General features: G+C 39.1%; 1 protein-coding gene across 2 annotated transcripts in view; it reads right to left on the bottom strand.

Moving 5' to 3' along the window:
* SETD3 (SET domain containing 3, actin histidine methyltransferase) overlaps positions 1 to 27,419 on the bottom strand; it is a 60,800-nt gene that overhangs the window by 13,767 nt on the left and 19,614 nt on the right. For both annotated transcript variants that reach the window (XM_054161864.1, XM_054161863.1), the window contains exons 2-7: positions 24,805 to 24,914; positions 23,122 to 23,214; positions 18,124 to 18,272; positions 17,073 to 17,145; positions 16,691 to 16,947; positions 547 to 605 (exon numbers count right to left, since the gene is read on the bottom strand). In XM_054161864.1, coding sequence (XP_054017839.1) covers positions 547 to 605; positions 16,691 to 16,947; positions 17,073 to 17,145; positions 18,124 to 18,272; positions 23,122 to 23,214; positions 24,805 to 24,907 — 734 coding nt within the window. In that variant the 5' untranslated portion in view covers positions 24,908 to 24,914. The remainder of the gene's footprint in view (positions 1 to 546; positions 606 to 16,690; positions 16,948 to 17,072; positions 17,146 to 18,123; positions 18,273 to 23,121; positions 23,215 to 24,804; positions 24,915 to 27,419) is intronic.

Below are 27,419 nucleotides of genomic sequence, written 5' to 3'. Positions count from 1 at the left end.
TAAAGCTCTTGTTATCTTAATTATTCTTATTTTTTCTTCATGTTGCCACCCCTCTAGCACCTCCAAGTGACACTCACACTACATGCATACAACTGAAGTTGTCCATGTCTGCTGTTTGGCAGCCACTGTAAATAATAGCTTTTACTACTATGTGCTGGTAAAGCCTTTTATAGAAAACAAAAATAATTTCTAAAAAATGAAATAAAAACCCCAAACCTCCTGCAACATCAATGGAATTACTTTAAGAAGCAACGAATTACCTTACTAATCTCAGACTGTGTGCACCAGTTGGCTAAATTAACTGCTCATGATGACTATTCCTTTGCAACAATTAAAATATGCATATTTATTTTACTTTCTTCATTAAGAAAGTGTATTAATATAAAATCCTATGTTTAAGATTTCAGTAACAACAGGGCTTCCCCACCAACGCATTTGAAAGACCCCACAGTTAACTATACATACAAAAGCCCCACAAACAAAGCCAAACAAAAAAAATCCAACAAATAAAAAGAGAAAACAAAAATAATTAAAAGACAGACCAACCTGTAGTCATCATAAGTGAAAGAATCCTTTAAGGGCAGTTTGCTGGCATTAGGATGGGTCTGGGAAATGTGAGTTTCAGAAAAAGGTGAAAAGAGGAAGAAAAATCAGAAATCAGTCAGCAGAATTTCATTATTTAGCTGCCTAACAGATTCTAACAAGAGCCAAATGAAGCAGGAGGCGTCCAGCCGCGCTACAGAGGGATCATCATGCTATTATGCTCTCATACATCACTGTCAACTTAATTTGTTGTGCCCAGCAGCCGCCATAAATCAGCTTCTTCATATTTCAAGACTGGAACCCACAGACATCGTACAAAAATAAAAAATTTAAGGTGGACTGAGCATGTGATGGTAAACCAAAATCCAGCCCTTGATGCAAAGCGCGGGGGAGAAATCAGACAGTAAGTATATATTAGGTTTCACCAGCTTGCACATTTTTCCTTTTCTCTGGGATATTAGTAAGGTATTTCATGTATGCAAGTAAAATTATACAAGATTTTCAGTTCTTCCCCAAAGCATGTAAAGGTGTGATTCAGTAAAAGTTGCACTACAACTCTGAAACAAATCAGAATAAAGTATTTAAATGCTTTTGGTGACCAATACTGATCAGACAGTATCTCCATTAACGTCTCTCTACACGTGCTCTTATCTAACAGAGGAGCAATGCCATTTCAGAATGTGTACCGCAGTTGTCATAAACAAGCAAAATATTTAGATTTTTAGAATGCTGTAAGAAGCCTGTTACTTTTCTGACCAATTAACTTACAGAGTTTCAAAAACAACGGTAGCTTTAAGCCCACACTCACTTGCTTTAGAATTTTGCTTCTCTTCACAAATGGAAAGCCCTAATAGCGTAAATTTAAATCTTCAGATTCAGTTAGGTCTCAGAGATGAATTGAAGTAAATGATCAGTCGTTTTAGAAGATACAAATGTTGGGGTTTTTTGCATAGTTCTATCTTCGCATCATTCTTAACGCATGAAGCTCCATGTAGTATGCAGTTCTTTACTCTCGATGCATTAGCATCACAAGTGCATGGTAATTTATCATTTCTCACTGTAATGTACTTGCTGGCACTGTGTGCAGGACAGTAGGGGATGAGGTAAAAGTGGCTCAAACCGTAAATCAATTAGAAAACAAAAGCTTGTGCTCAGTGCGCAATTTTAGGCAAATTATATATTACAAAAGACTGCCAATTGGGTGTTAGGTCCCAGGTGTCTGTTATCCCTCAGCCCCTGCAGTTAACCCTTGGATGGGCTGCTTCTGAAACGTGACAGAAGTTAACAATTCCAGTGACTCCTGTCCCTTCCCTCACTTTTCCCCTTTCTTTCCCCCCACCCCCTGCTCTTTTTTGAAGCACTCTGCATTTCCTTCTTTCATTCACATCGATACTGTTACTGCTTAACACATTCCCTCGAGTTTAATTGCAGCAACACATTTTACATTCTCTCAACAAAACCAGAACTGAAACCCAAACTGATTAACTTCAGGCATTTCTGCTGCGGAACAGCCCAGACTAGATGCCGGAAACGAAGGCTGAAGAAGGTAACTTAGCCTTCGACCAGAACCAACAATTCTTAAAAGCAAACACCCGCTCTATATGATTCCTCCCTGGCCATTAAGTTTCAGCGCTTACTGCTGGTATTATCAATCTGTTTCACAGAAGCTTGACAAGCCGGGCAGGGGTAGTCAATGCCAGCAGCCAGACACGTAAACCTGTCGTTTTCACTTCAAAGGGCCGTAGCGTTGCCGCGCCGCGCCGCTGCTGGCAGTGGCAAGCCGCAGCCTCGCTCTACCGCGGAAGTTTCAGACAAACTTTCAGCGGCACGGAGAGGCCGGGACCCCTTCGCGCCCCGCGGCGTCACCGGCCCGCGCGCCTCGCTCCCGCCCAACCAGCCTCGCGCCAGGGCCCCGCGCGCCGCACGGGCCGGCATTGCCCCCTGCTGGCGCCGCCCGGCAGCGGCAGCGGCCAAGCCGCCCCAGACCCCGACACCTCCCTCCGGCCGTTCTTTCTTTCGCCACGGCTTGGCCCGGGAGAGAAACACGACAGGAAAACAAAACACCCGCAGCGGCCCTGGGACACTCCGGGAATCCTAGTTCCGCGTAGCTGAGCGTTGGTACAAACGGACAGTGCCGTAGTTCGGGCTGGGGAAGCTCTGGCAGGTCCATGGCAGGAAAAAAGCCCCAGACAGGCAAATCGTTAACGCCCGGCTTTGAGTTCTGCACTTTTCTGCTCCCTTCCCTCTTCCCAAACAGCAGTCTTCAACGGAAGCAAGTAATTTTTCAAAGGGCAACGATTATTACAGTCACAAGGCACTAAAAGGCATTACAGAGGCTGCCCTGGGCTAAACAGCATACGGGTAATTTTGAGGCCCTCACACATGGCCTGGGTACGGATCATGCCCACACCCCCTACAGGGAGTGCCGCCAGCATGCTCGTCCCTGCTCGGAGCAAATACCTATGGGGAGCGAGTTACACACAGGTTGCTATTGTCGTCTCCGTGAGAAAAATCTGTACTAAATCAGCAGGTTGCAGTCAAGATAATTTTTCATTTGACATAAGAAGTCCTTCTGTAATGAGCCAGCTTGAACATACAACCCATGGGCATGGATTCTGGATGCCAATGAAAGCTCTGTGAGCCTCCCATTTGTTAATCGCCAAACACAGGGACTGCCCCTACACGGAGACCATCCGGACGTAGTTCATATACAACCACTAGTAAATCACAATAAAGGATAAAACACAGGGTCTTAACAAACACGAAGCAGAATAAAATCCCAATGTACCTAATCACCATATTTGTAACATTCCATGGCATGATATTGTAGGATCTTTTTTAAAGTTTGGATATGTCAGCATATTTGATCATGTTAGATTTTTGACTGGGACTATTTTACTACATAACTTAAACCCCCTATAGATTACAAGAATCTGAAGACACAAAAAGCCAATATTCTGATTAAAAAATTGATTTAGTATGCAGCTTCTCTTTATAGTCCCTTGGTAAAAATGAAATCTCCCTAACAAACACTTAATAAAACCTGTCAATATATCTAGAAAGAAAAATGACACAAATGTATTAAGTATTAAATACCCTTGAAAAAAGTCACATATTCCATGAATTTTTGATGTACTATCTTGACATTAATGTAAAACCTTGATATTTATAATTGACAGATATTTAATAAAGTATAGAAGATGACTGCTGCATAGTATGCAAATTGCTCCGGCTGATCAAAAAAGATACAGACATATTTAAACTAAACAAACACTTAATACGTAAAAAAATCAGACCTAGCTTTTATAGGTTCACACAAATAGGTCTCTACAGATCAGCTTTGAAATGTGACATTATCCACTACAGGAACCCCATTTTTAACTTACCAAGTCTGTATGAAGTAGTTTCAAAAGTTAAGAGAGGAAGCTTTAAATAAAAAATGGGAACATGAAAATGTGAATATATTCATTTAGATGCAGGTCCTGACATTCTAGTGGAAGAGTTATTATAAAGAACAAATACCATCTATTTCGTTACCCTTTCTGTGAAAATATTGTCAGAGCTGGCAATCAGGGTGATGACCATTGCAAAAACAAATAGTGGCAAGCTGAATATAATTTTCCTCCTGATGCTGCTATTCCTAAGGAAAAAAATTAAAAAATGTTTCTTCCCCTTCAGCGTTCCAAACCTTCTTTGAGACATTTGGAGGATATCTCAAAATAACCAGAAATATTAAAAAGTAACAGTGATTGCTGCCAGATTGTCTGCAGCCACTGTGGAAAGAGACAGACTGTTATTCTAGTCACCTAAAACACTATCAGACTAGAAGCCAGTTACTCAGTATGGCAACCAGAGAAAAGAGGGAGGGAAAGGAAAATGAAAAAAAAAAAAAAAAAAGAAGAAGAAGAAGAAGAGAGACACTCACAGACATTTTTCTTTTTCTCAGAAACAGTAATATCCAGGGGTTTGTGTCTCACATTTAATGCTCCACAGGGAAAAAACCTCCCGATGTGACATAAGGGCCTTTGTGTTAAGTCCATCGTATTTTTGGATGGACACCGCAAGATAATGACTCTCATGCCTTATAAACTAGATGCTAGAGGACTCCTCCACTTTTGAGAAGGCTTCCATGTAGGAAGGGTGGGTGACTTCCCAGCTCAGAAGCTATCATAGCATTCATTTCTGCTATCCATCCTACAAGGGCATTAATCTCCTGTGGAAAAAAAAAAATAGCCAGACTATTAGAGGCAGTAACCTTTTGCCCCATTCAATCACAAAATGCCAAAGTTCATTTATCAGAGCTCCTAATCTTGATGAGAAATTTCTATTAAAATTAGCTTAATATTTGCTTGTTTACCAAACAATGCAAAGTAGGAGTCTTATTACTCAACATGCAATAAAATGTTTGAATATAAGTTAAAATCAGAGTACAATTTTACATAGTGTTAAATTTGCGTTCCTATGTGTGCTACTAGATGTCTTGAAAAGACTTTATGTATTTTGGTCTGAAGTCATATTGGCCACTATTGTTAGCCCTTGCACCCTTGTACCCTTCTATATTCTGAGTAAGACAAAATTAATTGAATCACTGGATGTGATTAGAGTTAGTGGGTTTTTCTGAAAAGACACCATCTCTCAGCTAAGATAAACTGACCACTGGAGTCAACTACTACTCCACTTTAATACATAAATGAAATTTTTTTCTTGTTTTTTATTGGTTTCCTGAGTTTCTAGACACAAGAGATGGTTGGATTTCTGTGAAGAATATTTCAAGTGCTCACAAGTCCAAGGCAATGTTGTGGGCAATCACTGTATCAATGTTACTAAATCAGATTTCAATATTCTCAAAAACCTCTTGTGCACCACTTAAGTAGAGACAGCTTCATTTCTATCTCAGGAAAGCATCACTCCAAGCGTTAGATTAATACTGAGGTCATCACTCCACGCCCCCTCCTCCCAGCCCCCAAAACACTAAGGGTACTTGAAACAGTTAAAGCCAAAGCCAGTTTAAACTTCCACCTTGTTAACTTTCATTCCTTTGAACATAAAGCCCAAGGGTTTGTTCCTTTTGACCAAACAATTTTTTCCCTCCTCTTCTTTGTGGATTCTCCCCTCTTTCCAATGTGCTCATTAACATGGGGCGATTTCATTATGAGCCTTGTTGGATGCTACTTGGTTTCAGGCCAATGTGTAGGTGTACAAAACCACAAACACACCACACATACTTTCAGGGCCAGAAGCAGGAAGATCTGTCAGCATTTGCCGGTTACTGTCCCTTTCCCTAGCTCTGGAAATCCTTTGAAGCAGCAGCCTGCAAGAGAAACTCCTCTCTGTGGAGCTGCTGAGGCTTTAATTGCCCTAAAGCTAAGTAAAATAAAGAATTCAGAATGGAGTATCCTAGTGATCTACAGGGAAACAAGAATTTGCTTCTTCCATTGGACATATGCTGCCTAGCCTAACAAGGGAAAGCAAGTTCACTGTACAGGGCAGAAGACAAAGCCGAAGATTGTTTTCCTTTGTAGTAACAGTTTAAAACTACAGAATGCTCTAGAATTTTCAAACAGCCCAATTCACGGAGCACTAGGAACTACATCCACAAACCTCTTGTATGACTTTCCTGATGAAGAAAGATCACCCCTACTTTGCAAAATCTAACAAAATGAATCTTAAAACTAAAAAGGTACCAAAGGATTGAAACTTACTAGATCTGAATAACATTCTTGCTTATTCTTTATGTCAGCAATTTTTATTTACTTTCTGCCAAAATACACAACAAAGCACTATTCCAGACTATTAGGGCATTCATGCAGCAGAAGCAGAGTGGAATGACTCCTGGTGCAATGGAAATTAACTGCACAGTCCCCTGTTCTGCACCTTCCAACTGCAAAAAATTGTCTTTAGTTAATGAGACAGCAGTGGCACAACAGACTCAAGGCTCTGAAGGACTGACAACCCACTTCACATGCAAAGTAGACGTTACCATTTGGCTGACAGAACACAGAGAAATAATTGTGAACTGACTGCCTACAATTCTGTGGCATCTCCTTTATTAAACGAAGGCAAGACAGTAATGGACTTTTTAACATCCAATTCTGGATTGTTTGATTTACAGAATACTTCATAATATGCAAAATTCTAAAATATAATCTTTCCCAGAAAAGAAGGCAGTCAAATACGACCTAAATTAGTGACGAAGTTTTCTAGACCTCTCCCTGAATCACTGAAAGCTGAATGAAGCCCCATTAAGAGATGAAGGGATGAAGGAAGAGAGCAAACTGGCTGAGTCTGGGCATGTTTTGCAGTGCGACAGCCCTCCCAGTCCCTCTTGCCCCTCTTCAAGTAACAGAAGGACAGACTAGGTCCATTATCTCCTGTGACAAATCTCCTTGTGAAATAGTAGTTTACTGTTCACGTTGAAGCTTTAAATCGATAGGTTCAGTCTACAATACTTCATTCACACATGTACAGTAAGATAGCTATAGCACATAGTTTCCTCGCAAAGGTCTGTGCCTGCATACCATGACATGTCATTTACTCTTTAGGCTTCTCCTGAGGTACAAGGTTGACCTTGTTCATTTTTAGTGCAACACATCTGCACTATGTTCATGCCCAAATTCATCACACAATTGTACTACTATTTCAGCAAATCACAAGCCATAAATTAGATGATGTGATGGAAAGCCTGAAGTAAACTGTTTTAAAAAAGACAGGGACAATGTTTCTTATTCACAACCACAACTGAAAAGTTTCCTAACAAGCATCACTATTATACAGTATGGCCTAAGTTTTGTTACCTGTGAATCAACTTCTCAATTTTACAGATGATTTATACCAGGAGCCCCTTAGGTGGGAACTTGGGATGATGGTCATTTCATACATAACCAAGATATCACACTGCACAACCAACATGGCATGGAGAGCATGGTAAATCTTCGAACCAGATGTAGTGGGACTACAGTTGCACACAATCCAAAAAAAAAAACCATATTGCTTCCTCTTCAACTTGCATTCAAACTGTAGTACAAGAAAATAAACTTTGGTTTACTAAGCAACATATCAATCTCCTACTGTGTGGAGTATTAGCAGTGGAGGATAATCCACTTTGTAATTTAGTTAAATTACTAATTTTACCAAATACAAGTCCCCTGTATAATTTTGCAGTGCTTAAAGAATACATCCTTTGAGTATTCCATTCTAAGAAGCATCAGCTTGTTATCATATTTTAAATTTATGGAACATTTGTAACTGCTGTTATATCAGGAAAAATATTAAATCTGCACAATAAGTACAAACTTCATATAAGAAAGTATACTTGTAAAGGCATGATGATCTCCTGATGTCTGTTGAGGCATCTACTTCCACAAAAGACACACACAAGACCTCTGGGGACAAATTCAACTGCCCCAGAAAGTGCAACTCAGTTAAAAAATAACTGATTTAAAAGCAACTAACAGAAGAGCAAACAAAACCCCCTCTCCATTCTATTGGCTGTAAAAGCAGATGCTTATCTGCATTCTCAATGAGGAGCATGGTTGAGAACCCCATCTTACCAAAAAAAAATGCTTTAAAAGCCCATAATGCTAACAAGAGAACACATTATTCCTCCCAAACGTGGTTTAAATGTGCAGAAGCAAATTTTGTTTAGTGCTGGCATATAAGCTTTGAAGTATAGCTCTGCTTCTCTAGAGGAAAGAAGATGTTCAGACTAGTGTAACAAAATCCACATCATTCAGAATATGAAATAAATTAATATCCTAATCAGCAGGTTTCTTTAACAATGAACGTCCAGAGAAAGTAATATATATATCCAAAATGAAAGACATGTTTTATCCTGTCTCTCCTCCAACTTTAAAACACGTTGACTAAAAGAAACAGCAGACACCAAGTAGGACGTGACTGTATTTCGATCTAGGCCAGCATGGTCCAACTGGTGCCCGTTGGCTGAATCTGGACCACAGGATGCCTCCATATGGCTTGCCACCTTTTCCTTGGAGGAGATAGGGAACAGCTGTTTGAGGAGCAAATGCTGCCCGAACAGCCAAACACCTCCTCCTGTGTCCGGCTGGCTCAAAGCCCAGAGTTGTCGCTGTGTTCCTGTGGAAGGCAAGGAAGGAACGGGGGAAGGAGGCAGCAGACCTCCTACCCACGCAAGGACTTGAGCTCTTCATTTGTCTAAGACAGACAAATGCAACCCAGCGAAGCCTGTAGCTGCTTCTGAGATGGAGAGAGGCAGCCACAGGAATGGTCCCACAAAGGCCTGTGATCTGCTATTACTGTCATTGTAGCTGGGGGTGAGATACACTAGAAGCAACACAAAAATGAGGAATTTGGCACGTATTTGCAGAATCTGAACCACCATACAGTAGATACACTAAGTGGTATAGTACAAGTATACAGTCAATCTTCAGTTTAATGCCAGCAAAACAGATTAGTACAGTATTTTGGCCTCCACTAAGAGGAAAATCACAGAAAGGCATGAATATATTCTATTATTAACTGCTGATTGATTTATTATTGATCAAGCAGGACAACTGAAGCACTGAAATTCAGACAAAGCAAATTAAATAGCAACATAATTTTACCTTTGTAACTGCCCACACGGTGGAATTTTATCTCTCCTTAAGGTGACACATACAGTAGACAAGTAAACCTTATAAAACCCCTTTTGTTTAACAACTGTGCCATCTTTCTTCCACCCATTTTTTACAGTGTCACTGACATAACTTCTGAAGAAAGCTGTTTGATTGGCATGCCAATGAGTATAAATCAAGTAGTGGGGGGGAAACAGAGAACCCTAAGGACCTATCTGGTACACGATCAAAACTGTGTTTGGCTTCCAAATACATTTGCTTTTGACTGCATATAGGTTGAACGCTTTAGAAGTATTAAAATATTCTCCATTATATCACCTTAAAAATAATAACCAGCTTCTAAACATGTGAATAGTTTAGAATGTTTTTAAAGGCAGCATATTTGCCTGCATTCAACTCAAACCTTATTTAGCACAAGTTAAATAGTGGTATCTTAAAGCCACATACAGAGAGACAACAGACATTCTACTTCTCACTGACTTGGAAAATCATATTGCTTATCAGAATAGGATAGATTAGAGATAAAACAGAAAAATAGCAGAATAGAGGCATAAGTCATATTGAAAGTATCATCACAACTTCAAAAACTGGTGTCAGAATTAAACTAGAGATGTGAAATCTCACTTAATGTACCAATATTGAAGAGCTACGTGTGATACTAGGTTTTGAAGATGCTATGTTAAAATGTCCTAACTAAAATGATATTCCAGTGCCTAACAGCTAATAACTGGGTTTTAGAATTTCATTCATGCTCAATTAGTCAAATTTTTTTATGAATAATAAATCAAATTTAGTATATGATCAAAAGGTATTACAGCCTCCAGAAAATTAAGTTCTCTGTCCAATAGCAGACACGAAGAGATCAAAACATCTTTGGACAGATTACTGCAAGGATTGTATTCACCATGGGACTACAATAACACTTTCATAAGCTCCATCCAGACGTCAATACACACTAGTCAAAAAACGGGTATGAGAGTGTTTCTGTGGATACAAACCAGACTGCAGCTACTATGTAATGGTAGCTTGACAGAAGGCAAAGTATTTGCAAGTGTTTGCTCATTAACTTCACAAAGAAACATAAAACTGAGTCAAAGAAAATTAATTTGCTAAAATGTTACTTAAACAGGTGACTTTGCTTTCTCTATTCTGTTTAATTCTAAAATTCTTACTTACTGATCTGTTGTGTACTGAGGAGCCCAGCACTGGTCACAGTTGTCTGGGTGTGGCCTCAGAAGTGTCAAGTAGAGGGGAAGAATCACCTCCTCAAACTTGCTGGCAACACTCCTAATGCAGCTCAGGATGTCATTAGCCCTTTTTACTGCAAGGGAATGTTGCTGGATCATGTTCAACTTGTCCTCCACCGTATTCATGGGATTATTCCATTCCAGGTGCAGTCCAACCAAAGCAGAGTAGAGGGGCAGAATCACCTCCCTCGTCTTGTTGACCACACTTTTGACAGTATAATAGTGTATCAGAGGTTGGAAGGGACCTCAAGAGATCATAGAGTCCAACCCCCATGCTAAAGCAGGATCACTTAGGGTAGTCCACACAGGAATGCATCCAGCTAGGTTTTGAAAGTCTCCAGAGAAGGAGACTCCACAACCTCCCTAGGCAGCCTGTTCCAGTGCTCCTTCACCCTCACTGTAAACAAGTTTCTCCTCATGTTGAGGTGAAATCTTCTATGTTCAAGTTTGAACCCGTTGTTCCTTGCCTTATTACTCTGCACCACTGAAAAAAGCTTGGCCCCATCCACTTGATACCCACCCCTCCAATATTTATACACATTGAGAGATCCCCTCTCAAGAGTAAATAGCCCCAGGGATCTCAGTCACTCTTCATAGAGGAGATGCCCCCTAATCATTCTCGTGGCTCTCTGTTGGATTCCTTCCAGCAGTTCTCTGTCTTTCCTGAACTGAGGAGCCCAAAACTGGACACAGTATTCCAGGTGTGGTCTCACCAGGGCAGAGTAGAGAGGTAGAAGAACCTTCCTAGACCTGCCAGACATACCCTTCTTGATGCATCCCAGGATACCATTGGCTCTCTTGGCCACAAGGGCACATTGTTGTTCCATGAAGAACTTGCTGTCCAGCAGCACTTCAGGGTCTTTCTCTGTGGAGCTGCTTTCCAGTGGGGCAGCCCCTAACCTGTACTGGTGCATGCTGTTGTTCCTCCCCTGATGTAGGACCTGCACTTGTCCTTATTAAACTTCGTAAGGTTTTTGTCTGTGCCCAGCTCTCCAGCCTGTCCAGGTCACGCTGGATGGCAGCACAGCCCAACAGGGTGTCAGCCAAACCCCCCAGTTTTGTATCATCAGTGAACTTGCTGAGGGTACTCTCAATCCCCTCATCCAGGTCATTGATAATGATATTGAACAAAACTGGACCAAATACTGATCCCTGGGGAACACCACTGGCCACCGGCCTCCAAATTCTGATGTAGTCCAGGATATGTTTTGCCTTGTGGGCTGCAAGTGCACATTATCCAACTTTTCATACACCAGCACCTCCAAGTCCTTCTCCATAGGGCTAGTCTCAACCCCTTTGTCCTCTAGCCTGTAGTGATACTGGGAGTTGCTCTGACCCAGGTGCAGGACTTTGCACTTGGCCCTGTTGAACCTCACAGGGCCCACTTTTTGAGCTTTTCCAAGTCCCTCTGGATGGCATCCTGTCCCTCAGGCATGTGTGTCACCAGCCAGCTCCCTCAGCACTTGTAGATAGATTGCATCAGGACTCACAATCTTAGATATGTCCAGTTTATTTACATATTTCCTGACGTGATCTACCTCATGTGGCACACCTTACCCTGTCAACCTCTGCTCATGGTGCCTAGGATCTGGGATTCCTGAAGGCCAGCCTAGTTAGCAAAAAATGAGGCAAAGGCAGCACTCGGTATCTCAGCTTTTCCCATGTTCTGTGCCACCAGGTCCCCATCCCATACAGCAGCAGGGCCACGTTTTCCTAGTCTTCCTTTTGTCACCCATGTACTTACAGAAGCTCTTTTGGTTACCTTTGACATCTCTTGCCAGGTTCAATTCTTGCTGAGCTTTAGCTTTCCTAATCTCATCCCTCTATGACTGGACAATGTCTCTGTATTCCTCTGAGGTTAGTTGTCTGTGTTCCCACACTCTTTATACAGATTTTGGGGTGGTAGAAGCCCCATGTGAAGATGAGTTCTTGCAAATGTGAAGCAATTTCAAGCTGTCTGTAGAAGGCCTCATCCAGTCCTTCATTCCTCCTGTTCAGGCAGCCTACAGCAAATAATCTGCATTTCCTTAGTTCCAGAGACCACAGACTGAAAAAACTGTCTAAATCAACGCCAAAATGTCATTCTGGATACTCTTGCAAAACTGACCCTTTTTTCAACACGTGACAGGCAGCTACATACAGATACCACTTCTACATAAGAGCGCCATTGAACACATACAGCTGGCTACCATAGCAAAAGCTATAGCTAGCTGAAAGGCTCTGCTAATTTAAGATTTAACACTTGAGTTAACTTTTAAAATCTTTGCAGTTATAACAAAATTGTCTTTTAGTAAAGCAGGTAATAACTGCCTTTACTACACGTGGAGAAAAGAGACAACATCGCTTCAGAACCAGTGTCCAAAACATGATTTGGGCACTTCTACCTGCTCTAAGAGCACTCCTTGTTTTGATGTTTTGCATTCATTTACAAAACCTTCTCTGTAGTACACTACAAACAGGCAAACAAATGCAACGTGAAGACCACTGCGTGTTCTTTTTAGAAAGGTCCAAACATGGCTGCACTTTCTTTAGGAATATAATCTCACTGTGAATGTCTGTAAACTATATGGCTCCCTCTTGTGCCTATTATACCACATTTCAGTGTACAAAAAAAAAATTTAAATAATTTAACATTAAGCCATAAATATTTGGGCTCTATTCATCCTTCAGTAGGCATGCAGTGCCCATAAATGTTAATGGAAATCACAGGCATACATTACAGGGGAAAAGAAAACCCTGCAGTCTGCAAAATTTTTCTTTGGAACAAACTACAAAAACATCTTGCAAACTGCAGGTCTGCTGTGATAAAAGCACTCTTTTGACCATTTGCTGCATTTTGATAGCAATGCAGAGGCCCAATGTGCCTTTAAAGTCTATGTGTCAGAATTTTAAAAATATTTTTTAGTTATCAAATTACATAGGTTTAGAAAGGTGTCAGTGTGGTTTATAGAGCCTGGCTAACGTGCACAAGCGTCTACTCAGCCAACATCCCACCTGTTTCTGCTTATCAAGCCAGACTACAGTGTAGCTTGCAACAGCTGTGAAACTCATAAATCCACCCATTCTTCATGTGTATCCAGACTGAGCACTTGGAAAAAGAGAATTCTGAGCAAGCCACCCTTACTGAGAAGCTAGGGAAATAAAACAGACCAGCACTTGTCAGACAATGTTTAAAACTGCACACCTATCAGAAGCCAAATTATTTTAGTAACAGTCCAGCAATCCTATTCAGAAAGAAAATTAAGTATTTGAAAAAATTATTTGTTAACACTTTCATTCCAAAAAAGTGTATTTGTCAGTTTTACAAAATAGTAGCCTGGATACCTGAAGCAGTATCAAAATCCTGATCACATAGGGCACTTTTCATTAAAACACCTATGCTAAAGCAATAGCAGTATTGCACGAAATGAGAGTATACAAAATCTAACATTCACTTTCATAAAGCTTGAAGAATTCACTTTAATAGGAAATTTGGGTTACTTTGCTTTTTTTTTTTTCATTTATATGATGAATTTTCCTCTGACCATCCCTTCTTCCCTTTTCCATGTGCTCAATAAACTACCCTTAGCACTAGTTACTTTGTGGGTCTACTTTGCTCATGATATGAGTGCATGGAAGATGATACTAAAATTCATTTCAGCTTTTCTGAACAAACAAACATGATATTTTGTCTTAGGGAAGAAGGAGGCCCCCCCACTTTATTTTTAATGAACTTTTTTTCTCCACCATGTCATAAATTACAAGCTCTTACCAAAAAGTTGTTTTAAAACGTTTCCATGAGTTTTCATCAAAAGCATTAATAGTCGGTGCTCAGTACATTCACGTGGCACTCTCAGAGACAGCTGAAATTACATATCTTTCTAATGTGACACTTCGCAAAATCTAGTAAAGAAATATTCATCTGGAATTGCTGTTTTGTGGCAGTGCTGAAGCATGGCACTTTCTTGGGCATACTAATATAAAGCTCAGAGAAGATAGCCATTTTTTAAACACTATTTCCACAAAGGTTCCTCATTGCTGCAGACCAAATCAAACTTGACCAGTGTCAATAATATCAGACTGATAAGTCTTCCTCCATAAGCTGCCATAGCAGCTTCCTTAGAACTCCAAATGTAAAACAGAAAATGTTAACAGTGCAGAATATTAAGGGCTTGTTAGCATGTACAACACATCACCATCACTAGGATTCTAAAAACAGTTGGCCACTAAAGTAGTCTCACATACTTTATTCTCTGTACTCAAAATGCAGCTTCTCTTACTTCCAACAGGTAACAGCAAGGACTTTGGTGTGGAATATAAATGCTTATTTAGTGAGACATTACTTCAGCCACATTCGTTTAAATGCTATGCAGATGATCTTTGATTAGCTTTAAGAAACAATAAGAAAAACGGCATGTATTTGCCATCCCTAAACAGATTCTGTGCTACACGAACCTTTCATAAACAAAACTGTTTTGTCAAACATTTCCGCTGCTTTTCACATAACACATATCTCATGCTTCAAGAGATATTACACAACTGCATTTTCTATACATTCTTTGGTTGTTCTTGCATCACTTCAATATATTCTACACAGATTCATCAGTCACTGAGAAGCACTTCTGAAAAACAATGGATGCACAGCTATCAAAATCCAAGGTGCCATTCCAGATCTCATTGATCTGTAAAACTGTACTTCATGTTCTGTTATTTTTTTAATTAAAGTTGTGACCACATAACCTCTCATATAGTACTACTAGTGCAGGATTAGTCAATGAAAATGACAGAACTAGTCATAATCAGACAGCTAAACTATCACCAAGTACTGCAAGAGCACAAACAACACATAAATAGGATAACATTACACATTATTCTGTTAATGACTCTTTAAAAACCAGTAGTATATTTAAGTTTAAAAATATATTCTTAAAAAAAATTAATCTAAGAGCAGTTTGCTTAGGCTGTATACTTTGAGGGGAAAAAAGTGAAAAGCTGGAAGGTTAGGGTGTGCACTGGCAACCTAGGATAGCACTTGGCAAAAACAAACAGCTGGCTAAACTATCACTTCCTGAATCATGACACACAGAAGGAAGAGGTTTGTTGGTTCCTGATACTAAAGCTGTTATTCTTACCATACTCCTTTTCTCAAAATCAAATGCATCTTATTTGGTTTTCCTTCACTATTTTCAATGACTTCAGTTTTCAAAACCAAAACTCCCTCCACTCTATATACCTGATGCATTTATACAGTTTGAATCATAGTTCTTCAAATGCCAAACAGCTAAGCAAAATAATTTAACTTTTGTTGACTTAAAACGGTTCACATAAAAGCTCTGGAACTCTGGTAATGTTAAAGGAGAACAGAATTGCATTATGTCTTCTGACCTCCTCTATGGCAAAAAAAAAAGTCCACAATTGTGGAAATGTAGTCCATAGAGCCATATGCTTTTTACAGATTGTGCCACAAAAAGCTTTGGAAGTTTGCATATTGAGCACTACCTTGACAGTAATACATCACCATTCGTTTACAACATCAACTGTGTTTAGACATCAATCAGTAACAGCTCTTAGAAACTTAATTTAAATGATTCCTTCAGAACATGATGGAAAGTTCACCCATCTCAAGCCTCCTCATACTCAAATTGTTACCAGATGTGTTTATTTTTGTATTTGAAAGCAAATCAAAATAATGATGTTAAACAGAAATTAAAACAACAGTTAATCCACGGTCATTGGAAATACAACATATGCGATGGGTTTATCTTGTCAAGTAACAATTATCATTTTACCTCTTTTACTGTAAATGATGCATTTTTCAGAGGCATAAGTTGTAGATCTTAGCAGGTCACCCAGCCCAACTTCGAAAAGGTGAACTTCAAGTCTGGCTACTAGTATCAAGTTGAAGACAATAACTGGATCACACTTATCTCCTTTTCCCCAGAAAACATAAATCCAGCTCCCTTAGTTACTTCTCTGGAGGACAGGGGTTGAAGCAAATTATATCCCTTAATAGCCCTCCTCTGATCTTATTCCACTTTGTCAACATGTTTCTTGTACTGGTGAGCCCAAAATTATTCCAAGATAAAGCCTCACACAATGACAAACCAAGGGCAGTAATCACTCCTCTCAACCAACTAAATACATTCTTATATATTCATAAACCTACTGAACCCTGTTGTGAAATTTCAACAGTTCAAAAGCCAGCAGAAATTACTTTAATGATTCAAACCTTTAAGAGCAATATACTTGCTCTGTTCTTTAATGTCACTGTTTTACACCTGTCTCAGTAATCACTCTAAGAACAACATATACTTCATTTAAGGTGCTTACCTGAATGACTTTGTAGAAATAGGCATACTGTCGAGCTGTATTTTTATATTGGCTAAAAACATCATGTATGGCCTGAGTTGACTGAAGGTACTGCACTTCATCTTCTTCAAAATAGAGAGGAGTGTCATATTCACTGGGGAGTGTCTGGATGTAGGGTAGCCAGAAAGAGTTGGGGTTGGCTCGCTCACAAAGAAGATGGAATGCCAATGTTATATTGCCCATGGCTTGAAGAATTCGATCTTGAGAATACAGGGATCCTGAATTAGTACAGAAAGGTGATACAGTAAATTAACTGTCCATGGAAAACATCACCCTAGATTCTGTTTAAAATTAACATGATGAGGTAACATGTAAGACTTTTCAACAAAAAAAGTGCTCTTACCCAATACTGAATTTTTAGCTGACTCGACTGTCATCAACAGCTTTCTAGGAACCCATAGAAACAACTCTTCAGCCTACAGAAAGGAAAAAACCACAGAGGGTCAGTTAGCATTTAAATGACACCCCAAGTGTCTCAGGTATACATCACCTTTAAATTACAGGTTGTTTTCATTTTCATTTGTTTTAAAATTGAAAATATTCCAAAACAAAGTTATTCCTTCTCTATCATTGCAAATTAAACAAATATGTTCCATATTGTGGCAACCAAATGTTACAATCTGCATTACACAAAGCTTAAAACAAAGACACTCAGATTACAAAATAAAGTGCTTCAGTTTGGAACTGCTAACAGATTGCCCACACAACCTCAAAGCTACCAGATACATTATATTGCTATTAACTAAGTGATCAAATGTTTTCTCCCAGTAGAGGTTTTCTCCTGTTGCCCATTTTAACAACCAGTGGTGCTAGTTTTATTAGCTATGTGCCACTCAAGCCCTAAAATTGAATATAATATGCTTGTTTTCTAATATTCTTCCTATAACATCTGATTGTTCTTCAAAGCTGCTTTCCCATCTGTAAAATGGGAATAGAAAGAGGCAATCTTAAATTCTTATCTTTTAATGGCTAACTATATGTGTCTATATTTTTACTGACGATGAAAAAACACTCTTTACAATTACCAAGAAATTTTCAGATTCTTTTTATTTTCACTGGAAAATAATATTGCAAATACCTCTGAGGCAAAAAGACCAGTGCTTTGAAAGAAGGAGCATGAAAGAAGAGGCTAAGCAGTTAAAAAACACGGAAGAGAAATAGCCTAAGCAACAGAGAAAAAAAGGCTGATTAAAAGCTCACAGTATTATCCAATAGCCATCAAAACTAACACTCAATTTTATCAATAATTTTATTTCACTAGTGTGAAGAGTTGTGAGCATTTCATATGAACAGTTTCATAAGCAGTCAAAAGGGGGAAGGGAAGGTGGAGAGTGTTTCAGAGGTTTGTAGCCACATACGATTTTCTAATCTAAGTCAAATGTTCATGCGCTTACCTTTATCTCTCTCATTGCTTTCAAACCAAATCCCTCCTCTTCAAAGTTAGCTATTTCAAAACCCTCTGTGGATGCTCCATTTTCAGTTGCCCACTTTATTAATTCAGGGAAATAGTCATCTCTTTTTCCATCAAAGACAACAGACAAACCTATACACACAATGCATTAAAAAAACAAATGCAGAAATAAGAGGACCTAGAAAGACAAAAGAAGTTCAACATAAAAGCACATGTAAAAAGTTGTTTGTTATCCCGCAGCAATTCTACTTTGAAGTAGCTGAGTCAGAACTGGTCTTTGTTAAGTGTTACTCAATAGTATACAAATGTCATACCCAATTTTCATCAACTTAAATATTCTGCCAAATTGACTTACCAGTCATCTTGAAAACACAACCACCTAAACTGAGCTGTGATGAAATACAAAGCTCCTCTCCTCTTCCCCCTTTTAAACAAACTGAGCAAAAGTATTTCCCATCTTAATAGTGACAATAAATGCAATCACCACAACATGTTAATACAGACACAAGGAGGAATTTGAGAAGCAAGCTGCAATTTCATTAATTCAGCACTGGAAATTATGATAAGCATCTCTCAAGTGCCTTCTCTCACATACAAGACATTTAGCTTTTTCCTGTAGCATATGGATCTACTAAAATAACTAAGGACTCAGCATCTTCCTGACATCACAGAGTTCACCCAAATTTTTACGCTTTCCTTCTCCAACAGAGAGACAAGTAGTCCTCCAGTGAAACTGCAAGCCTCATTCATTCCCTCAGCTTTCCCCTTTACAGTTATCTGATTTGAACCCATGCATTTTAGCTCCTGGTCATACTCAGCCAGCTCCTTCTGTACCTCTTTGCCTGCATTCTCTTCAACAGAAACTCTAGTGTATGATGCTGTTCAAAATGTCCAAAACACCCTTAAGTGCTTAGGCCATTTCATGAGTGACAACATGTCCTCAGCAATTTGCATACAAGCAAAGATGTTTTCATAGAACCACAGAATCATTCAGGTTGGAAAAGACCTCTGGGATCACCAACTCTCCTAACTCTACGAAGTTCACCACTAAACCATATCCCCAAGCACCACATCTGAATGACCTGTAAATACACCCAGGGATGGTGACTCAACCACCTCTCTGGGCAGCCTATTCCAGTGTCTGATTATGCTTTCTGTGAAAAAAATTTTCCTAATGTCCACTCTAAACCTACCCTGTTGCAGTTTGAGGCCATTCCCTCTTGTTCTATTGCTAATCACCCGTGAGAAAAGACCAGCACCAACCTCTGTATGTCCTTTCAGGTAGTTGCAGAGTGATTAAGTCTTCCCTTAGCCGCCTCCTCTTCAAACTAAATAGCCCCAGCTCCTTCGGTCACTCCTCATAAGACTTATTCTCCAGGTCCCTCACTAGCTTTGCTGCCCTCCTCTGCACTCGCTCCAGCACCTCACTATCTCTCTCATATTGAGGTGCCCAAAGCTGGACACAATACTCAAGGTGTGACCTCCTCAGATTAAACAGATTTTAGGAAAGTAGCATTAGCACATTTGAAGTATTCCCTCCCACTCCAAATCACACATTTCAAGCCCCTGAATCAATTAAATCTGAAATTAACATAAAAGGGCAAGTATAATCTAAAGCTGCGGTCTCTGATGATGAAGTATAAAACCCCCAATAAAGCATATTTTTACTGCAATTAGAATGTGATGCATTTTGGCACTTGAAAAAAAAGGCAAAATCAAACAAAACACAAACAAAAAACCCAAACCACACCAAACAAACCCCAACAACCAAAAAACCAAAACCACTGGCATTTCTCCTTTATTTCATACCCTTTTCAGTATGCTGTTTTCTGGGGAATATAATTCAGAGTTAAGGCCTCACAAACCTAGTAAGATTATTTGCATAGCTTCCACAGAATTTGATAGGTGTTTGTACTGTCTAGGACTTTGCTCCTAGAGAAGCTGACATTTTATGGCCAAGACAAGCGGTCTGTGCAGGGGATCGGCTGGCAGGCTGTACCCAGAGGGTGGTAGTAAATAGCTCTCTCAACCTGGCATCCAGTCACAAATGGAATTGACATTGGGCCCAATGCTGGTTACTATCTTCCCAAGTGATCGGGATGCTGGGATCAAGAGCACCCTGATGAAGTTTACAGATGACACCAAAATTAGTGGGGAGGTTGATGCAGGAGAAGGGAGAACCACCCTCCAGGAAGACCTGGACAGGATGAATAAGTGGGCTAGCAAGAACCTTATGAAGTTCAGTTGGGACCATGTAGGGTCTTGCACCTGGAAATACAGAACCCAGGAGTCTAGCTCAGGGATCCACCTAGCTGGAGAGCAGCCCTGTGGAAAGGGACCTGGGGATCTTAGTGCTGGTCAGCATGAACAGTGTGCTGCAGCAGCAACGGCCAACAGGATGCTAGGCTGCATTGGCAGAGGTAAAGAAGTCATTGTCCCGCTCTGCTCAGTGCTTGTCAGAACACACATGGAGTGCTGTGTGCAGTTTTGGTTCCCTCTGTACAAAAAGATGTGGGCAGACTTCAAAGAATCCAGAGAAGGGCCACAATAATGATCAGAGGACTGGAAGTCCTGCCATATGAGGAAAGGCTGAGAGAAGTGGGTTTGTTCAGCCTTGAGAAGAAAAGGCTTAGGGGAGAGGGAGACCTTATTACCACACACCAGGACATAAAGGGCGGCTACTAGGATGATAGAGACTCCCTTTTTACAGGAAGTCACATAGAAAATACAAGGGGCAATGGGTACAAGTTAATCCTGGAGAGATTCCAACTGGAATCCAGAAGAAAATTTTTCATAATGAGAAGAGTTAAACATTGGAATAATTTCCCAAGAGAAGTAGTAGATTGTTCAGTTTTAAGACTCAGCCTGACAGGGTGCTGGGCCATCTCATTTAAACTACACTATCAATCCAGAAAGGTTGAACCAGATGATCCTTGGGCTCCCTTTCAACTTGGCATTCTGTGATTCTCTTTTGACTTCCAACACTGACTACTGTAATAAGTGTCCTGAAAGCTTTTAACATCCAACTTGCATTTAGAACTATTCTGCCACCCTCTTTGAAATCTTACCTCTCTTCCTGACATACAATGGGTCCAATACTTTCCACATTTTTCCAAATTAAAGAGAGGAACAGCTCCTTTAAATTACAAGCACTGTTGCAGAACAATTAATTTCTATATTGAACAAAATATTGTTATACTGATGAAAATCTATATTGGAAAATGAGCTTTATTTAAAACTGTGCTAAGGAGTCAAACCAGGAAAAAATTTAGAAAACAGAAGTAGTCCATTATTAAATCAGGAATTTTCTATGATCAAAATGTTTTTTATTCATATTCTGCAACCCAATACTTTATTCAAGAAAAGCACAAAGTATGACACTTTAGGCAATATGTATTTATTTGTACATCTTGAGTTCCCAACAGCAATTTATACTTTCTTTGTGAATGGTTTAAAGTCTTTATTAAGCTGGAAAACAATAAATTACTACATCCCATTACAGAATAGTTCTGAAAAACACCATACTATTCATGCTCCCTATGAGTGCAAAAAAGGTGACATTAAAAGCCATTTGTAAGTCAACAGTACTGCGGTCAGTAGGTATTGCCTCTTTCAAGAAAGAGGCGGCATCCTACTAACATAATACTGTTACACTACTTCTACCACAGCAGCCATTTCCCCCATGAATGCTTCAATCTTTCTGTCACAGGAGAAAGCTACAGTGAACAGCCCTACACTAATTCTGATCTTGTTAACCTGAATTATGTTTTACTGTTATTACATCATAAAAACCCAGTACATGTACCGTAAGTTTATAGCAGTTACAGGACAGCAAAACAATGAATTAAGTTCATCTCCAGAGAGGTACAGGATGAAGGCTCTCAAACTGCCAATAACTGATGTTCACAGGTTTAAAAGTCCTTTCATGATGTGAGATTCTTATGTGTTAGTCAAAATTATTAAAAACAGGTGTGAACACTTCAAGCCTCTGAAGTACACTCTTCTGCTTTTTCAAGCAAGTACATGAACCAAACATGATCCATTTTAAATGCAGTCTGACTTTTTTGCCATCACTGTATAAATAACAGGGAATAAAGAACTGGTTTAGGACTTTGCCAGGTATATCCAGCCCAAATCTATTCACTCTAATGTCAAGTTACTTCTCTGCCATTAAAATACAAGTCATAAAAGAGGTTAATTTTCCTAAAATTGTATGAAAAGCATTTTTTACAGTGTACATCCAAACAAATCCAAAGCTAGCATGAAAATAAACTATGAATGGTGAGTTGTTGCAGAAAGTACTAGAAGAAAATAATTATAACCTGAAAATAAGTCTAAGTTCCACTTATTAAAACTGGCAATTAAACTTCCTGTTAACTGTGGTACCATAAGCCTTTATTTTCCTTAATTATATGCTTGATTTACAGCAGGTAGATGGATTATCTGATTTATTTTGTGTTTTATTTATATTTTTGTCATAATTTAAAGAAGTTGAATTGCTGAAACTGTTTCCATGTCCGGTAACATGTTCAGGTCAAAATAAAAGAGCTACAAAATCAAATGCAAAATGTTCAGACTTACAGAGGCAGAAGGGCAGACTATGTGATCAGGAAGCAGAAAGTCTTATTTTCTCTAAGGATTTTTTTTCTTCTGGTCCTTCAGATTCTGATGACAATCTCAAATTCTTTTTTCTACTTATCAGACAGAATCATCATAGGATGATCACTTGCCTGTGATACTCATTCAGAATTACAAGTATTAAAATCGTTAATGCCAGTGTTTATGTCCACCATAAGATTTCAGAAACACCTGCAAGTGTAAAAAGCAACTGCATGCCAGAGAATTAAGATCTTTGTCCCCAAATACTAGGATTGCATAATACTTATGCCATAATAATAATAAAGCCTTTGCTGTCAATAGACAAGTCTTTAGGCAAATCAGTACTCTGGGCTACACTTATCTCAAAGACTTTTGCCTTTACCTTTTTGCTTTTTGCGAATTTTCTCAACAAGTGAGCGAATCTGTACATATTCTTCCCATTCCTTACCAGGACCTGGGGTAGGACTGCTGCACTCTGGAAAGAAAAATGGCAAATTAAAAGAGATGTTACTTTTATTTTTGTAATTTAAAAAAAAAAAAATCACATCAGAGAATAGGTCATGATTTATCAGTAGCTAACTGAACCTTAACACTACTTGTCCTTTAAACTTCTTTACATGGTAAACACTGTAATCTCTACTGTTACAAGCACCTCATTCTTTGATTTTGTAACTAATAGAGACTTAGATTTTTTTTACAGCATAACTTACTTCAAGCTGTTTTGCTTTTTTAATATTCTCTCAGATACAAGAAATATCAAATGTTTAAAAAGCTAGGAAGAAAAAAGGTGAACAACCAGATCATTAAGTAAATAGTCTCTCAGATAAGACCAAAAGAAAATGTTTTAAAAATGTCCTTTCTGATGATCCAAGCAAAGCACTCCTTTTACAATAGCCTGCTTACCATCATTTTTTCTGTAGTGAAAGTAGATAATAGTACAGAGCTTACCTTAAGAATTTGAGAATTTTGCTGATACATATATTTGACCTGCCCAGTGAGTAGTGTTTTCATAAATGCACATTGAAAGGACAAGCAAAGGAATACCTAGCCAAGGTTTGGCTCTAGATTATACCCACGGTGTCCCTGACAATATTCTAAATGCCAGCGTGTGGATTTCACGATCTAAGCCACAGAAATCCAAGTGAACAGATGAAGATTACTTTGCTCAACTGATTTGAAAATTTTTTGCATTGTATAGAATATGGAGGCTTGGCAAAAAGAACAGCTGATACTTGTCTTTGCTCAGAAAATTAGACCTACATTTTATTTTTTGGTAGCAAAGCAGAGGCCAATTGTAGCATAAGCATCAAACTGCTCTGCCAACTCCTTGTCTCCTCTTTGCAACCAATAATGAAGGAAAAATAATAATCTATTTTTTTAAAGGCAACATTGAGATGTGTTAAAGATATGAACATTTGGACTTGTGTTTCAAGAAGCGTAGCTCTGCACAGTTACTAAGGAGTTAACAGTATGTTAGCACTATCATATGAAACTATGCTCAGTTCTTTGCATTTACTAGAAATAATGAAAAGTAATTATAAGTAATAAAAAAAGAATTAGACACTACCAAAAAAATAAATTTAAACCAACAACAAAACCCCCACCACTTTTATTGGAGAGATGGAAGTATCAGCGCAGCTGAAGTGAGTTTGTATAGCTGCCTTCCACAGCTAATTCTTCTACTCTGAAACCAGTTCAAAGGACTACCCAAATGTTAAACAGAAACAGTGTAACTCCTGAGGTTTAGAAGAAAAACATTTTTGAGAAATCTGAACTGTTGCATTACCAATGAGTATTTATGCCTCTGCAGAGCTGTAAAGCCTGCAACTGCCAGAAATAAGGCATTTCCAATACCTACACACATAAATGAGCCTATAATGGTATATGCTAACAGAGATACAGAGACTGAGATACACACTATGCCATCTTAAGTGAGCTGAAATAGCAAACTTGGTGACTTACAGGAAATGAATAGAATTTGCTGGTTTCAATAAGAAAATGAGAATGTTTTTGAGTGGTCTTTACACCACCCCTTTTCACAGAGAAGCATAAAACTTAAACTTACTTTGCAGTAACTCGCTAATTAGATTCAACATTTCCTTTGGAGATACTGCTGCTGTGGCTCCTGTACCTGACTTCTGAGTTTTCACTCGGCTCTTCTTCCCCATCTTCCAACTAAAACAGATAAGAAGCAAACTGTCACCAATTAACTAAGAAACAAAATATGATGATGATGAATGGACAAGATGTTCTTACTTGTCACTTTGAAAACAAAACAGAGGATGAGAAGTTGTTCTGGCAGCTATATATACATGCAAGTATTATTTGCATAGCCTGAATGCAAGACAACCATTCAGTGTATTGTGAAGCAATATTTCATGTAGCTGCACATTAATTATCTCAGGGTAATGAGAACCTAGAATTGTATATAGAGGGGGGGAAAAAAAATCAGATGACTTGCAAATTCATTAGTTGTGAACAACAATCAGTTTATTTTACCTCATCAGCTGCACTGTGGACATCATCTGAATTAGTATTTATGACTGCACTAAAGCAGTAATTCAGAATTAATAGAAAACTAAGTATTTAATGTAAACATTAAAGAAAAAAATCTCTTTGCAGCAGCTTTTTGTGGTTCAAGATAATTTGTTGAGGAAAATGCATTTTCAGTTACCATTAAACCCAGAACATCACACTGGGATGGCTTTCCAACATTCAGAGTCCCTTGTTCTCATGGAGGACTTAAATCACACAACATCTACTGGAAGGGCAGCATTGCATGGTGTTAAACAGCCACGGAATTTCTAGTGTGCATTGGGAGCAAATTTTGATGCTGATGCTGAACAGCCTTCTAGGGAAGGTGTTGTGCAGCATCTGGTACTCATGAATAAGGAAGAACTGCTCCTGTATATGACGGCCAGTGGCAGCCCTAGATGCAGTAATCATGAAATGGTAGTGTAAGATCTTGAGGCAAGAAAGGAAGGAAAGAAGCAGACTAAAGATCTTGGGCTTGTGACAGCAGAGATTGAGTTTGCTCAGGGAACGGTAATCAGAATGTCCTGGGAAACTGCAAAGAAGCCCATAACAACTGGTCATCTATCTGACCTGTCCTCTCAGAGCACAGAAACAAGCCTTCCCCACATGCTAGAAAATCAGCAAGGCACAGCAGGAGACCAGCTGACCGTACATGGGACTCCTCACCGACTGAAGTCAAATGAAACAGAAACATACGTAAAGTGGAAGCTGGGACAGTCAATCAGAAGAGAATCTAGTCTCTGCTTACCGAGATGGGGTAACTGAACTAGGGAGGCCAAAGCTTATCTGGAACTGGAATTGAAGATGGATGTGAATGGCAAGAAGAAATGTTTCGACAGGTATACCATCAGCAAAAGAAAGATTGAGAATAGTGCAATCCATCTGCAAAACTGGAAAGCAACTTAATGATGAAAGGTACACAGAAAATTGAGGTACCAAACATCTTTTGCATGGGCTTTACCAGCAGATGCACTATCAGGCTTCCCAGGTTTCTGCATCTAGTAGCAAAGTTTGAGTGGAGTATGAAGCTAAAGACTATTCAGGTATGCTGGACCTATGTAGGACCAGATAGAAAACAGCCAAGGTAGTGAGAAAGCTGGGTAATGTCACTGGAAAGCTGCTATCATATTTGAAAAGTCATGGTGATTACCTGATTTGACTTTGAAACTGAAGCAGAAAATTGAGCCTCTCAAACTCCAGAGATCCCTTTTTCCATGTTCATTTTTCCTATGATTCCACTTGTTACTGCAATTGCTATTTTCTCATCTATATAGACAGGCTACATAGTCTGTATAGTATACAATATCTTCTCCCACATTACAGAAGAGTTAGCATCCAGTTCCTTCACAGTGAAAGGGGACTCAGACACTCAGGGCACTTTGGTCATCTAAAAGATTTCAACTGCTTGTGTCATCAGTATCACCTCATCCATAGAAGCTAAAGTTATCACACACTGCACAGTAAAATCCATAAATATGTTAAAAGTCACTGTACAGAAGTAGTACTGTGGACTCCAGGCATTCTGAGCACTCAGTATATATAAAAGAGATCCTTTTATCCTTGGTCAGTGTAGGCAGCTTACCCAATTTTTTTCCTCCCATACTCTATCAATAATTTTTATTCTTTGTCAGCTGGTATTAAGACCTCAATGTATCAACCAGCGGCTGAAAAGTTGCTTCTCCACACTGACACTGCAATTTGTACATTAAGCAACTGCATAGGGCAGATCTTTCAAATACAAACACTGTATGTTAAAAAAACTTCTAGTGGGAAAAGTACATAATCTAGCTGTTTCCATTCTCCATTAAGATCAGAGGGAACAAGAAACTTCCAACCGCTAAGGCTTACTTTAAAAACTAACTTTGGATGACCTGGAAGCAAATTAAAGTTAAGTGTTAACTTACTAACTCAAAATTAAAAGAGCTCAAAACTGCCTGAAAAGACAACTTGTAATGAAAGTGGGAGGGGGGGGAATCTAAGGCAAAACTAAAAGGTATTTTTAAAAAGGAAGGCAAACAAACCAAATTCTTTCCTCTTCCAACACTAAACAGTGCAAGGAACAAGACTGTCCCTGAGTACACTGAGACTGAAGTCTTGGGGCATACCCTCTGTGATTTTAGTGCTCTCTAGCAGATATCACAGGCT

This window comes from Dryobates pubescens, chromosome 5 (genome assembly GCF_014839835.1).
Source record: "Dryobates pubescens isolate bDryPub1 chromosome 5, bDryPub1.pri, whole genome shotgun sequence".
Classification (NCBI taxonomy): domain Eukaryota; kingdom Metazoa; phylum Chordata; class Aves; order Piciformes; family Picidae; genus Dryobates; species Dryobates pubescens.
The sequence above is the reverse complement of the archived record's forward strand: the minus strand, read 5'-3'. Positions and strand labels throughout refer to the sequence as shown.